General features: G+C 37.7%; 1 protein-coding gene across 2 annotated transcripts in view; it reads left to right on the top strand.

The window, feature by feature from the left end:
- Positions 1–16,591, top strand: part of plekhm3 (pleckstrin homology domain containing, family M, member 3) — a 52,425-nt gene that overhangs the window by 30,947 nt on the left and 4,887 nt on the right. For both annotated transcript variants that reach the window (XM_072396560.1, XM_072396561.1), the window contains exon 6: positions 4,558–4,621. In XM_072396560.1, the coding sequence (XP_072252661.1) occupies positions 4,558–4,621 (64 nt within the window). The remainder of the gene's footprint in view (positions 1–4,557; positions 4,622–16,591) is intronic.

The following is a 16,591-nucleotide window of genomic DNA, read 5'->3' as shown; positions in this document are numbered from 1 at the left end:
AATTAAAAAAAAAAATCTTTCTATGTAACTTGTAATGTTTGCTGTCATTTTTGTACAGGAACTCGACCCTGACAAATAAACCATGTGCTGCTTTTTTTGCACGCCCACTTCTGTGATGACATTGCACAGACACCTGTATGAAAGACTTGATTACAAATGAAAGATAGCAGCAGCTGCTGGCTGTGTTCTCTTGCTTGCTTTGATTTGAACATTTTTGTTCATGAAAATGCTTTTTTGTTCTGAGTGCCAGTGAGCTTGTCTCTTCAAGCTGCACTGTGTTCATGCTCAGTGGCAAATTTTTTCCTCATGGATTTTACAAATTGCAAACTTTCTCTTTTCCTAACTCAGACAAAATGTTAAGATGTGTGTGTGGCTGTGACGTTAATGTAAGTATGAGGTGAACAGCCCTATGGGTTGTGTGTGTAAATCTGACTGGCACCAGATATATCTGAAGCTGGAGACGAAGAAAGTCCAAAGATGAATTTTTTTGGGTGTTTTTGAGGGCATATATTAGTATTGATCTGAGTATGTATTCATTCATTATATTTGAATGGTAAACAGACTTTACTTATATAGCACTCTACAAGTCAAATTCACACACTTATACAGCACATCTCAATCTATACAATGTTACAGGCTACACTGTGCTTTTTCCTCCAACTGTAAACACAGCGTGTAGGGACAGTGTCTTGCCTAAAAACACTTTGACATGTGGTCCGGAGCCAGCCAGGAGTCGAACGACTGACCTTCAGATGGCAGACGGTTGCTCTTCCTCCTGTGCTACAGCTGCCCCGACTTGAAATACTTACAGTACCTTTTCAGCTCTAAGGTCGACCTGCCAGCACATAAAAACAATATTTACCTTACTTTGAAATTGGGCAAATACAAGCTCAGATGAACAATGACACAACACAGAACATTATGTCATTATTTATTTAATAAAAACTAAGCCAAAATGCGAAAGGATTGAAAAGAAAAAAAATACTGTCTTCAAGTCCTTTAGAATGCAAGCTGTTTTGTGTAGCATGTGAACAAGAATGCAAACTTTAAACTCACTCCTCATATTAGTAGGAAAATTCACATAAAGTAGAAAGAAACAGATAAGCTGATAGCCTTCTTTTTAGCCTATTAAGCTCATTTATGATTATTATTTTTATAAAACCTTTATTTAACCAAGAAGAACATTGAGATCAAACATCTCTTCTGGAGTCCTGGCCGAGACAGAACAGCAGCACAAACAAAGAACACGTCAATCAAAACAGACGCAAGACATTCAGACAATATTACAACAAATAATGGCAAAAAAATGCTAAAAGTACAAAGTTACAATACAAATCATGAAATCAACAACAGCAACATCGGCTAAAACAACAACACCTTGAATTTCAATTTGGATTTAAAAGCATTCAAAGAGATCAGATCTTTGACTTTTTGAAAATTCTGTAAAAAATTCCAATCAGATGGTGCTGAGTACCCAAATGCCCTTTTCCCAAGCTCTGTACGAACATTTGGTACTGATAAGGTATAAAACTCCCGAGAGTGCAGTGAGTATTGACCATCGCGTTTTAAAGAAATAAAAGAACTGAGGTAAGTTGGGAGCAACCCGAGAATTGCTTTGTATATAAAAGTATACCAGTGTGTATGTCTACGAGCTTGTAAACAAGGCCATCCCACCAGAGCATAGAGCTCGCAGTGGTGAGTCAGGGCGTTACAATTTGTAATAAACCGGAGTGACGCATGGTAAACTGTGTCAATCAGTTTCAATGCCTGTGCAGGAGCGCATCTACATAAGATCCCCGTAATTTAAAATGGGCAAAAATGTTGCAGCAACAAGTCTCTTCCTTACATTAAAAGAAAAACGCAACTTGTTTCTGAAATAGAAACTTAGCTTCAGCCTCCCATTTGTAGGAGTTAACCCTTTCAATTATAGCTGTCAGACAGTGATGAAAGGGGAGAAAAAACACAATGGAACAAAATGGATGACAATCTTTGTTTTCATTTCACCTCTCCTATCTTACTGTTGGTCATTTTCGATGCTAATGAAGCTCCCTGGGAGGTTAAGTTTTGCATTCACGCCTGTAGAGATAAATGTGACCTGCGACAGTACTGTCCCCAGTGTGTCATTTAGAATAATAATAAAAGATTCCTTAATTCAGTATCTGTTTTTTTTTTTTTTTTACATCTTTTAAAGTTCTACTTCACTACAAGGATTTTAATTTAAAGAGCACTTTTTATGTTTCTGCTGGAAAGCAGTCAAGATGGAAAAATTATGAAAGTGTTTTGGTGCTCCTAAAATGCCCTGCAACTTTCCATTGATCTAATTCTGTACATGATGTTTTCTTGCTGCATTCCCTGGTAGTTTTCTTAATATAGGCAGTATTTGTGATGGTTAGGATGTATGGAGTGATTTGTGTGTGGTGTTGAATAGTTAAAGTGGTGTTTACCCTTTGTTCCTCTTGTGTCTTTAGATGTCTGCTCGTGTGTAAGTTACTCAGGTAGTGATGGAGTACAACATGAAAGTATAATACAAAAAATCTACAGCCTAATTGACACTTGTTCAACATAAAATGATCTTCATAAGGTTGGCAGAGATAAGATTTTCCACTTTGATACTAATGGCTTAGCCTGTCTGTCATTTGTGCACACAGGCGCATATTTGCAGGACTTTCTACAATCTGCACACTCAGTCAGGTCAGACACTCCTTTAGCACACAATCATAATCCCTGAGTGATAACAGGTTTTTATGGAAAGGTGTGTCTGCTGGAGTGGAAACAGCCTTCGGGATACTGATTTTAAGGTGCAGAATTAAACGCTATCAGCTCTAATACAAATATTGTCAGTCATTGGCATGTGTGTTCATTTGCATACATGTACAACCCTGCGTGTGCTCTTTGTAATCTAATCCTCAAACATGCTCACTTTCAAGTGCTTTTATCAAGATCATCACACAAGTTAGGGGTGTGTTCATCTAAGCACAACCCAAAAAGAGTCTGTGTGTGTTTGTTGTCTCATGAATGCTGATGTGGTAACCATTGGTAACATGCCAAACAGAGTCGATTGTCAGTGGTGCCTATCACCACGAGGTGTCTGGATCACACAGACATACACGTCCTTGTGTTTTGGTGACACTCATCACAGCTTTAGGTGGGATTTACCCTGGTGCCATCAATCTTAGTTGTCTGAGATAAGGCCACAACACATACATGAGATGGTCTTTGTATCAATGTGAGGTCATTCTTTGACCAAGCCAACTCTCAACCCTCTCACAATAATTGAATGTGATATCTGAATCATAATCAGAAGCTATTCTAGTTTAAAAAGTAACATGATGTTGTGAAAACAGTCTTGTTGATATGAACTTAAAGTTGTCCACATAAATTTAAAGCAAGGTGCACACAGTCTTCATAAGCTCTCTAGTTTCTAATAATGATAGTGATAAATGTATTTATAAAGCACCTTCCATCACAGTGTTTTACAAGAGAGAGGAATAGCAGAAAGCACAGCAACTTGGAGTAAAAAGTCACTGAAAACTGAAAGAGGCACTTAGGATAAACCTTGAGATAATCTAAGAGTGTAGTGACCTTATAGGTTCATATAGCTTTACAATGTCAGTGAAATAGCCTGATGCAGTACCGTTTAATATTTTATAAGTTGAAAGCAGAGCTTTAAAATCAACTCTAACCTGAGCAGGAAGTCAGTGAGAGAGAGAGAAGCAAGGACTGGGGTAATGCCATGTCTCATATATATTGTCATGACTTACCGGTAGTTATGTGGCAAAAGTCTGACAGTCACATGTGAAAGTCAGACTTTTGACATAACTAAAAGAGGCTGGAAGTTAGTGACACTCTGCTAATATGTCTTTATTAAGCATTATTTACTGAGAGGTTTGCGATTTGATATGAAATACGCTCACAATGTACAAATGGTATGGTATCCTATTTGGATATTGCGAGTGTTATTTGAAAGAAACTGGTAAGAATTTAAAGTAAAAGTAATTGGGGAAGTTTAAGCTTCAGGCTGGTTGCAGTTTGTGCTCATACTTCTTGTGTAATCAGATGTTTACTATGGCAGACACTGATCTTGCTCAGATGTGTTTATGAAATGTCAGTAGCCATCTTCATGCTTTTTTTTGCCATGTCCCTACATGTTACAGGTAACTGCTTAGATTAGATGCAGTACACATATCTATGTATTCTTTATTTATATTATTGTATAATTAAAAAAAAAACACTAGTGTGAAAGAGTATTTAATCATCATTCTTTATACTTTGTCAAGAGAGCATCACAATAATGTTATTGTTAATGAGTTATGTATATATGAAAATGGTAATTAAAAAGACAGAATGATGTTCTACTTCTGCATTTAGGAAAGTATCTAAATGTATTGACCTTGTTTGTATTACCACATATTAAGAAAATCTTCATATTATGCCTGCCACTGATTTTTTTTTTTATGATGAAGAGTGAAGAATGTCATCATCATGTCATCACTGATTGTTGAACAGATAACCTGCTCTGTAGAAAATGATGCAACAGTTTTTCTTGTGTGTTTAAAGGATTTTTCCCAGGGAATACCTGCTACAGCATATTCATCTGTACTCCTTGGCTGACCTGCAGCAGGTAAACACGCACACACAGACACAGATATCCTCACTTACATCCACACAATAAGACCAAAGCCATTTATAAAGTCATATTTTACTAAAGAATTATATTTGGGCTTGATTTCACCTCGTCTGTTCTATTTCATTTAAAGGATATGTTTAGGCGAAGAAGTTGTTGTTATGATATTGTAACAGCTACCATCTGTGAAATCATATTCCATGTGAAAACACTAACACTAAGAAAATGAATGGTTTTGTTGCCAATAAGTTTGTAAATTTTGTTTTGGCAGTGCTCAGCAGTCATTAGTCCCACTTTAGGCTAAAAATATAATGAATAACACCATTGCACTGGGTGACATGTTCCTTTATAATTAAGAGAACGAACGAACGAACAAACAATTAGTTTTACCTAGTGTCACGTGATCATCGTCCAGGTGGAAATGCTAACTGGAGCTCCATGTATGAATTAATCCAGCTCTAAAAAAGAACCCCAGTAAACAACTTCTCTGCTACACATTATGGCAGCTGGTCTAGCCATGTGTGAATGCCTTAAATGTTAATTAAAAGTTGAATGTAATAACAGTCACTCAAAACACTCAAAATTACTATAATCTCGAAGCCTCAATTCCTTATTTTCTGACCCATCTCGGGTGTTTGAAGCTTGATGTCATGTACGAAGATGGATCTAACAGAGAACTCAAGGACAATGTCCAAGTTCTTTTTGGATACGCTAACTTTGACAGTTGCCCTGTATAGACAAACACAGCTTTTTTGGTAACTGCAGATTTTTTATGTGTTTGCACCTATCGACAACATCCACATATAAGGCAGTTTTGGTTACTGAAACCGAACGTTTTGGAAAATGCATTGTGGGGTGAAGATATTTAATTCAATTCAATTTCAATTCAATTTTATTTATATAGCGCCAGATTACAACAATTGTCATCTCAAGGCACTTAAGTAATATAGTCCAATTCAAGCCAATTGGAATTCAATTCATTGTAATCATAATCCAATTAATTCATATAGAGCTAATTCAAAAAATTAATATCCTAGCTAAGGAAACCAACAGATTGCACCGAAATGTGTCTTCAGTCCAATCTCCCGTCCTGAGCGTGCCTGTGGCAACTGTGGAAAGGAACGACTCCCTTTTAACAGGAAGAAACCTCTGGCAGAACCAGACTCAGGAAGGGTGGCCATCCGCCTCGACCAGCTGGGGTTTGAGAAGACAGAAAAGAGGGAAAAGAGGGGGGAAAAACACCATAACGCCATTCAAAGGATATCTGTTGGAACAGGGAAACATAGGTTAATAACCACAATAATGTCACATGTACATAAAATCAATTTTGAAATTAAACAGGGGGAAAAAGAGAGCAAAGTGAGGAAAGGTGTGACAGATGAGGTCCCCCAGCAGTCTAAGCCTATAGCAGCTTAACTATGGGATGTTTCAGGATTACCTGAGCCATCCCTAACTATAAGCTTTATCGAAAAGAAAAGTTTTAAGCCTAATCTTAAAAGTGGAAAGGGTGTCTGCTTCCCGGACATTTACTGGCAGCTTATTCCACAAGAGAGGGGCCTGATAACTGAAGGCTCTACCTCCCATTCTACTTTTAGAAACTCTGGGAACAACAAGTAAACCTGCAGTTTGGGAGCGAAGTGCTCTGTTAGGAAAATATCTTACAATTAAATCTTTAAGATATGATGGAGCTCGGTCATTAAGAACTTTATATGTGAGAAGAAGAATCTTAAATTCTATTCTGAATTTAACAGGGAGCCAATGAAGAGAAGCTAAAACTGGAGAAACATGATCTCTCCTGTTAGTTCTCATCAGAACTCTGGCTGCAGCATTTTGGATCAGCTGGAGGCTTTTCAGAGAATATGTGGGACAGCCCAATAATAAGGAATTACAGTAGTCCAATCTTGAAGTAACAAATGCATGAACTAGTTTCTCTGCATCACCTTGAGACAGGATGTTCCTGATTTTGGCAATATTACGAAGGTGAAAGAAGGCAGTCCTAGAAACCAGTTTTATATGTGCGTCAAATGATAAATTCTGGTCAAAAATAACTCCAAGGTTCCTCACTGTAGAACTAGAAGCCAAGGAAATACCATCTAGAGTAACTATATAACTAGACAATTTCTCCCTGAAGCGCTCAGGTCCAAAGAGAACAACTTCAGTTTTGTCTGAATTTAAAAGCAGACAGTTCTGAGTCATCCAGGTCTTTATGTCTTTAAGACAGGCTTGTAGCCTGACCAACCTGTAGGTTTCATCTGGTTTGGATGAAATCAACTCTTTAAATCTGGTTACAGCATTCTCTGACAGACACCTTCTATATGTAGAATTCTTCTCAGAAACCGTGTAGTCAAGTAATGTAAATTCAAAAGTTATTAAAAAATGGTCAGACAAGACAGGGTTATGAGGGAACACTGTTAACTGTTCACTCTCAATGCCATAAGTCAGCACAAGGTCAAGGGTATGATTAAGGCAGTGAGTAGGTCTGTGAACACTCTGAGAAAATCCAATAGAGTCTAATATAGAATTAAAGTTAATATTTAGGCTGTCATTTTCAACATCTACATGAATATTAAAGTCACCCACTACAATGACTTTATCTGTACTCACCACTAACTGGGATAAAAACTCTGAGAATTCAGACAGAAACTCAGAATAAGGGCCAGGTGGACGATACACAACAACAAACACAAGAGGTTTTTGTGATTTCCACTTTGGGTGGGAAAAACTGAGAATCAGAGATTCAAAAGAGCTAAAACTAATCTTGGGTCTAGGACTGATTTACTGACTCCAACTGTAACTTTAATGTTGGACATAAAAACCACACATTGGGAGTTGTGACATCAGACCGTGCACTGTTATCTCCTTGGTTTAGCATCATAAATATGCGCTGATCTCCCCTTTCTTTACACATCTATGGTGGACCAAGCCAAAAAAGCGCTGGTGCTAACCATGTAAATATTTGCTCATAAATGTGCAGTTATTCACAGAGTATATTGAGGAATGGAGGCATCAGAATGCATTATGGAGTACACTGTTAGATAAAACAATAGTCCAACAAAGCAGAACCCAATGCCACTGTTGCTGGTTTTGGACCACACCCGGTTGGACCTCAAGTTGTTGGTTGGGACAACGTTGGAAAGAAAGTAGTTGTAACAATCAAAGGGTAAGAATGGAGGGATTTTTTTGTATGTCCAGGAAATGGTTGTTTAATTTGACTGGGTTGTTTTGCATGTACATTGATGGGCAGGAAACTGAAGTGATGCAACGCTGTTTTTTAGGAAAATATCCATGTTTGCATGATTATGGCCTCCATTCACTCCACTGAGTGTAAACAGAAACAGAGCATATAAAACAGAAGTTTCTGAGTTGGAAAAAAATCCTGTCGTAGAGCCCTGCGTGATCCATATTTTTTAGCCAATTTCAGCCATGGAGGATTTGTGTTATGATTTATCTCCATATAGATACCAGGAATTTGGAAACTAGCTTCAGTGACCAAAACTGTATGTTTTTATAAGGCTGCAAACTTGTTGAATCCTATAGTTGATTACTTCAACGTGAGCATTGACGGTGTTTGATGGTGTTTTTGGATTGGCTTAATTTTCCCACCCGAGAGGTTGAGTCCTTTCTATTTTGTCTTTAACATCCAGCGAATGGCTACCTTACAGATGTCTCTACACCAAAGAAACCACATTTTCTGCCTAAAAAAGCCTCCCACATAGCAATAGGACCAGTGTCAACGTTGTTCTGGCTTTCCCGAAAAGGAGAATCTTACGCAGTGCTAAATGGATTCAAGTTAGAATTTGGTGCAAGGAGAGCTGAGAAAATGACCAACACATTGCTAATTTTGCAGACAGAAAACAGCTATGGGACATGGCTCCATCTTATTACAGTAATAAAAGAGGGTAAAACCCTCTAATAGCCTCATTTGGTTCTTTCATATGTTATGATTCTGAGAAATATTTTTATCTTTAGAAAAGAAATCCAGATCTGACCATCTGAAAATTTTGCCTTATCTTTAAATTCCAGTATCAAGACACCAGAGTGCATTTCTGTTAATTTATTCAGCAAACTTTGTTAGATTGCCAGTTGTCATCCCGCTAAACCTGTCTTACTTTTTCAGAAGAAGTTTATTTGTGACATTCAAATGATTTCAATTTCACAAGAAAGACTCAAATTTTTGTTGCAAAGATTAACAAAAAAAAAAAAACACACCCTGGCCTCTCAGCAGTTCAGCGTCGAGCCGTCAAACTGAGTTGGGGGTCTGAGGAAAGCAACCACAAATGACTGAAAAGTTCTTTTGTTTGTCATTATGTTCATTATGTTGTACCCTGCTCCATTTTTTTCTTTCATGCCGCCCTGACTCAGAGCTCGGCCTTGGACTCTCACAGTGAAAGAGATTGGAGCCCTCCTCCTCCACTCCCACACTCTGTGTCTCTCTGCTTCACTAATTGGTCACATTCAGAATCAACAGGCAGAAAAACAAAGCGTGACATCCCTTCATTCTTCCCAACATCCCCTTGGTCTCACACACACTCAGCGCACATGTGGGTTTAACGTGTCTTTCCCTGCTTAAACCCTATAACTCACGCACAGACCCCCAAACCAGAGATTTTGTACTAATTTCAACAATAGGAATCTTTTGTAGAGTCTGCTCAGCTCCCTCTTCTCTTTATCTCCCCCTCTCTCTGAGATTCTCGAGCACTCTGTCTCTTAATTGGTTTTCCATATTAACAGGCTTGTTTCTTTTGATTCATCTCCTCAATAATATGACGCACTTAAGCAACATGGCTTTTTTTGTTGTAGCTCAGAGGTCAGTGAAGGCTGAGCTCCTCTGGCTAAAGACTGGACCACACTAGTCTTTTCACCTCCTGACAAATAGCCTCCACCCATGTCCCCCATTAGGAATTGGTTCATTTTGTAGAAGCCATATGTGTTTGTCTAAGGACACTCTGCCCTTTTCCTCTGCTGGCTTTAAAGATGGTCGCTATGGTTTTGTGTGAGTACTGAAGTCGTATGAAAATGTTTGTGTGTCTGCCTGCAGCATGCTTCCCACAGTGAAACCCCGGCATTCCCTGTATGCCAGGCATCCCTCTCAACTCGCACTTGTCCAGAGGCCTCTTAAGTAAATGTTAGGTGTTCTCAGAAAGATTTCCCGTTTCTCCACATGGCTTTCAGTGGAGGAGGAGCTTTAACCCTCAAATGCACATCTATAGATTACATTCTATAAACTATCAATATAGATGAAAACAGACTAAAATAAGAAAGATAAAGGATAAAGCTTCATTGGTATTTTAGTGGTTTATAAAATCTGACACAATTTACTTTAAAAACAACACATGGAGTTCTTCAAATCTGTGATTGTTTTCCTTATTTAGGATGCCTTTCTCCTGGGATCCACGGTGAGCAGTTCTCCAGTGACCAACGTGGCTTTAAATTATCCCAGAAGCGTTTCAGAAGTGGTGTGCTTGATTGTCGCATTCTGGTAGCTGTTGCTTTAACTTCAGTGCTATGCAAAAGTCTTGAGTCATCCCTAATTTCTTTGTTTTACTAGAAAAAGGGAGAATAGGTATAGTAATTTACTGTAACATGTGCAAACATAAATAGAAGTGAAGTCCATGAAGACCATTTCTCAGTCAACCGAAGGTCCAGATCCATGCAGGTCCTGTGTCAGGTTGTCTGATTTTTTTCTTTCGTTTTTAATAAAGACATCACTTTCAGCTTCTTTTGCCTTCCACTCCAGTTTCAAGTTTTTAAGGACATGCTGCTCACCATGTTGAGCTATGCAAAGTTTTCAGCCAGTAGCTCTTTGAGAATCACCTTGTTGGTTCAAAAATACTATTTTATGTCTGTCAAACTGTTATATTGTTGGCATTTTTCATAGGTGAAACTAAAGAAATGGGAACAAACAGTGTGTCTGATAGGCTGCTAATGACAAAGTGCCTAAAGATACAACTTAAAATTGGTTCTTTCCTAAGTTGTCTGTTATATGCAGAAACAACACTGGTTCATCCCTTGCTCTAGCTGCCCTTTTTACGCTCGAGAAATTCATCGTTGTTCTGTTCATGTTGGAAGCTGTAGTCTGTAGTTAATGAAATGGAGTATTTATAGAAGCAGTAAAATCAGGAAATAGGAATTTTTGAGAAACTAAGCCAACAATATTTGTCCTATGAGAACTGAATATGATTAAAAACCAGCTTCAAACCATTTTTTTTTCTTGAGCATCTTAATGAAAATGTATTTAGTGGCTTAACAAACAAAGTAACACATTCCTCTGAAAATGATCTTGACACATTTAAAGATCCTTTGAAAGCCTGAAGAACAATTGCTTAAGACCACTTTAAGAATTACAGAAAGTCTAGCTTCTTTGAATCAAAATGATGAGGGGATGGTGCAAGACTTTTGCACCATACTTTTGGCCACTCAGCTTCTATCTTAGAGCTTAAGTTATTTTTCTTGATTTATCCTTTCTCGGGTTGTTCAGTATAAAAAAAACTTTGGGCATGATGGTATGATGCTAATTAAATAAACGCATGTAATTAAAAAACGCTGTTGACATCATATAGATGCTTGTAATACTGAACTATTAGTCCCATTGTATATATTTGCCTAATTTACAATATACAAGGGGGTCTCCTGTTAACCCCTGATCTGTTTTTAAATTAGACATGATCCTCACTGCTCATTTGTTTTTGTCTTGCAAAGTTTTGCAGTGTTTAGGCTTTTCAACATGAAATAGTATGTGTAATGAAAAAGAAGAGTACACAGCCTTTCATTTCTAAGGTTTTACTTATAGTTTTTACATAGTTAAAGATAAATTAATAAATAACCTGGTCCTTTCATTTTCAAACAATTTGAAGCCTTTTCACAATAGAAAAAATTTGATTCAGTTGTCAGACTTCTGAGGGCTGGATGTCCAAGCAAATGCAACCCAAGGTCAGACCATGTAATCCTCAGAGAAACTGCAAAAAACACATTCGCTACATCTCAAACTTTACAGGCCTTAGTTAGCATGTCAAATTGACTGAACAAAAATAGCTTGTTTGGAAGAGTTGCAGAAGAAAGCCTCCTCTCTCTAAAAAGAACATGGCAGCACAGCTTAGGTTTGCAAAGTTGCTTCTGAACAAACCACAAGACTTCTGGAATAATGTCCTTTGGACAGACGACACCAAAGTGGAGGTGTTTGGTCATAATGCACAGCACCATGTTTGAAGAAAACTAAACACAGCATATCAGCACAAACACCTCATACCAACAGTTAAGCATGGTGGTGGGAGGCTCATGATTTGGGCTTGTTTTGCTGCCACAAGATCTCGACACCTTGCAGTTATTGAGTCAACCATTAGCTCTTATGTATACCAAAGTATTCTAGAGTCAAATGTAAGGCCATCTGTCTCACAACTGAAGCTTGACTGAAATTAGCTCATGCAACTGGCTAATGACCCCAAGCACAGCAGCAAAGTTACACAGTGGTCCAGTCAAAGTCCAGACCTCAACCTGACATACTATGGCAAACCTGAAGAGAGCTGTACATAAAGGACTGTCCACAAACGTCAATGAACTGAAAAGGAATGAAGAGTAAACCAAAATTCCTCCACAGCAATGTAAGAGATGGATAAATTCATACAGATCATTATTACTTCAACTTATTGCTGCCAAAGGTGGTTCTACAAGCTGTTGAATCATGTGGTTTACTTAGTTTTTCACGCACTGCTTTCCACATTTAGTCTTTTTTTTATTAAACTGATAACAACACACATATGTCATGTGTTGCTCTTCATGTCAGGCTTTCATTACATAATTTTAAGTGCTGGTCAAGACCAGACGATTTTTTAAAATTGTGTTCTGGTAAATTAAACCGGAGAATTGAAAGAGCATGTACTTTCTTTTTCATATTTGATCGCATATTTAAGGTTTTATGATTATCATCTATAAAGAAGTTGTTGCTAATACAAAACATCTCTGCATAAATGTGCTCACATGGATGTTACTTGAGGAACCACCAGGTAAGATAGCAGAGCAGACTCACTGACACTCGAACATCGAACATCCATCAGGTTTTTGTTTGAGCATGTGTCTGTCAGAGGTATGTTTTCCAAACTGAGTTCACCCTGGTTTCTCCAGCCATGTATTCGCGGCTGGCTTTCTAGTTTCTCAATAGTGCTGCAGATGTGGGTGTGTTTGGGAGAGTGTGTGAGTGTGTTAGAGACATGAGGGCAGGCTAACGGCTGTTAAACAGCAGTTTTAGGGGATTAGGAGGTTTTGGAGCACAAAGACTCTGCGTGCAGCAGAAAGAGAGGTTGAACTGGAGGGGGAGGAGTTTAAGCAGATGGAGGGAGGGAGAAGGGGTGGAAAGTGTGTGTATGTTTTGGAAGGTTTTTGGAGGAAAAGAGTGTTAAAGATGTGAATACAGGTGGAGAGATGTTCTGTGGGCTGATTGAATATTTGCTTTGTTCATCCTCATAGTTTATCAACATGGCTGCTGCTGTTTTTTGCAGCCATTTTACTGTTGAAATCAATATGATTTTTTATTTTTTTTATTTTTTTTTTTTTAAATCAAATTTAGCCTTTCATTTAGTCCACACAGACACACTTATTTTGGGATGGACTTGTGCATCAGCTCATGTTTAGCTCAAAGTGATGATGCAGTTTACTGAGACTCTGGGTTGTACCTACTCAAAAGATTTTTAGGCAGCCCTTTCAAAGAAATGATTCCAAGAATTACATGAACCAAACTCCGAATTTAAAAATCCTCTTTGCACATTCCAGTCCACTCGAACTAAAAAGTTTTTCTTCAAAAAACTTTCAGTGCAGGGACACAGTAAGTTTTGGGCTAGTCCAAACTCATACTTGTTTTTCTTTTTCGAAATTAGGTTAAATATATTTAAGAAACTGAACGCGAGTTGTCTTCAGCTCTTATATATAGATAACCCATGACTTGGATGAATGACAATCTATAGACTTCCACTTTTGTTGGTGCCTCATCTGAAACTCATGAAGAATTGGTAAACTGCACCTGTAACAAAGACAACACTGATTTCTGTGGCAGAAAACATTTCAGTTACATATAAAAGGATTCCGAAAACTCTTAGACATGGGTATGTGTGTGATTACAGTGGTTAGACAGGCTTTAGATACCATATCTTCTAGAAATGATCACAACATCCAGTCACAGGAGATAGGAAAAAAAAGAGGTAAGTGTAAATCCACAGTAAATAATCCATCTGCACAGATGAGAAATCCCTGGTTTGTGATTTTCAATTCATCTCCACAAAATTGTAAATTGCATGTGCACATTTCTAAACCACGTCTGAAAATGTTGTGACGTTGTGTGCAGGACTTCAGTGTTGCTGCAGATGCATTGTCACACTCACTGCTGATATTTCTTCTCTGTACTATAAGCAGTGTTTCCACTTTATTGTATCGTATTGGCTCAGCTTAAGTGGAAACCACCAGTTTCATGGTAAGATTAACAATGAAGAACAAAAACTAAACATGGTGACTCACACTATATCCACTTTAATGAAAAAGTCCCATTGAAGCAATGTTGAATCCTAAAACATGTCTATCCATTAAGAAGACATTCTTTGAGGAAAAATAAACTGTGTCTACTTGAAAACCCTCCTTACCTGTTACCTGCTGAACACAACTTCTTTTTTTTTTTCTTCCTTTTTCTCATTGTTTATTCCTTACTTACAAGTGAAAGCTTTATAATATAAAGGGCTTTATAATCAGAGCAAAAGCTCTTCAGCTTATCTTGTGATTTCTCTGGGTTTGTCAAGGAATCCATGTTCCGGCTTTTCTGGAGAGGCAAATCAATCCGCACTGAATCTGAGTCGGCAACCCTGAACAGTCACTGTGTTGTCAGTCATCAATATTTGTCTCGGTTGTTGTCCTGTTCATATTGGAAGCTGTAGTCTGAATTATTGTCCCAGTGAGACTCTGATGGCTTGTGGTACTTTGCTGTAGCTAATGAAATGGTTACTAAGTATTTATAGCAGTGAATCAAGGAAATGGGAATTTTTGAAAAACCAAGCCAACAATATTTGTCCTTTGAGAACTGAATGTGATAAAACCATTTTTTATTGAGCTTTTTAATGAAAATATGCATCCAGGCATACCCATTCAAGAAGCTGGATTTAATTTACTTGTTTTCGTCATATTACTTTGTCCCCCTTTCACCTATTTACTTCTGTCACTCTCCATCCATCCATTCATGTTTGTGTGCGTGCCTTCCTCCTCCTTTCCCATCATCCCTCAAGAGAACCAGTCAGTCACCAGAGTAGTACTGCCACTCGTTTGACTCTGCCCAGTCCAATTATAGTGGGCCCTAATTACTGAGCCTGTCAGCCCTCATCAGGAGAGTCATTCATCATGTGGACTGGGCTGAACCGGACTGAGCAGGCCAGCTTAGATATACGTGTCCCCCCTCCACCAACGCCAAACCTGTCTGCCACCTTTAAACCTTAAAACACCTTAAAACATTTATTATCTGTGCTCAACTGAGTATGTTCTCTCATATTCCATTAGGCACATTTTTGGTACTTGTCAGTTTTTCTTCTATAGATTTGAATAAAGGTTCAGATCTCACTAAACTGCTGCAGCCAAGTTGAAAAACACTCACAGGAAGGCTTCAGATAAGCTCTAAAAGTGCTTTTATCCAATACAGATGGACAAATATTTAAATGTCACTTGTTCTAAAAACATCTTAACTACAATTTTTTTTAATTTCTTTTTAAGTTTTGTACTCTAGTTGGTAAATTACATTTTTAATTGTCTGTTTTCATGTTGCCCCGATTGTATCTTTCTACTTTGTCATTGTGCCGTTGAGCCACTTTCTTTGTGTCATTTCTCTTACACCGGCTAAAAGCATTTTAAGCAACAAATTTGCACAACTTTCCACTCACGTGAAGCAAATTGAAAAGTGACTACATAATCTAATCTAATACCATTAGATTGGTATTAACCCTTTCCTGGGCACCTCTAGAGTGTTGTTAATGCATGTAACAAGACTTTTTTTTTCCTTTTGTGACATTTTTCAAATTTTTCTTTATTTTCATGTAGAAAATCGAGGTTAATGAAGTGACTATATATGGTTCCTTGCCAGTCTGATAAAAAATCCAAAAAAGGAAAAAACACTTAAAAGGAAAAATAAAAAAGAACCTTATTTTATAACATTTCACATAAACTTGACGTATGTTCTAAAGTACACAAAAAGGGTTTCAATGTAGTCAGGTGTGGAAAACAATGTAGTCTGCCTGGGTGCAGACTTTCTGGGTTTGGTGGGTGTCTCGGCTTGTGGTGTTGCCTGCTCATTGTTGTCATCGTCAACGTCATAAGTGTCACTGTCCTCTTCCTAAAGCACCCTGGAGGCTGCGCACCCCCACCCCCACCCCTTGCATAAACATCTTTGTACAAATCTTCAAAAGAAGTGATATTATTGTTCCTCTTCCTCTTAATCTTCTTCTTATTGATAATAATAGGTTATATACTTTAATAGCATTAAACATATCCAATGTCGATATATTGCAACTGTTATAAGGTCATAAAACTGATCAATATGATCACCCATATTCACTATTTATAGCTTCATAATTTCTTTAAGTGGGTTACATTTCCCGTTATAATGTTAGACAAGCTTTTGGCAAGATTGTTAAACAATATCTTAAGTCATAATAACAGTTTTGTAAAACAAAGCCCAGAGTATGTCTTGCTAGATGTATTGGGTGTATGTCTAAATATAGACATAATTAATTCATGTTTATTTTTACCTGATCAGGGCATATGATCAAAAATGTTTTTTTTTTTCATGCCATAATTTCACTGATTTCGTGAAGTCTGACACAAACAACGCATATGTCATTAATTAGCACAGCTATATAATGGGTGAGTTTCATCAATTTACCATTATTAGGTTTTGAGTTGGGACCGTAAGTGTGGGAGGAGATGGAGCAACAAAACAGTACTTTTCAG

Source organism: Leuresthes tenuis, unplaced genomic scaffold (assembly GCF_036924035.1).
Source record: "Leuresthes tenuis unplaced genomic scaffold, fLeuTen1.0.hap1 SCAF_12, whole genome shotgun sequence".
Classification (NCBI taxonomy): Eukaryota; Metazoa; Chordata; class Actinopteri; order Atheriniformes; family Atherinopsidae; genus Leuresthes; species Leuresthes tenuis.
This window is presented reverse-complemented; position numbering and strand designations above follow the sequence as displayed.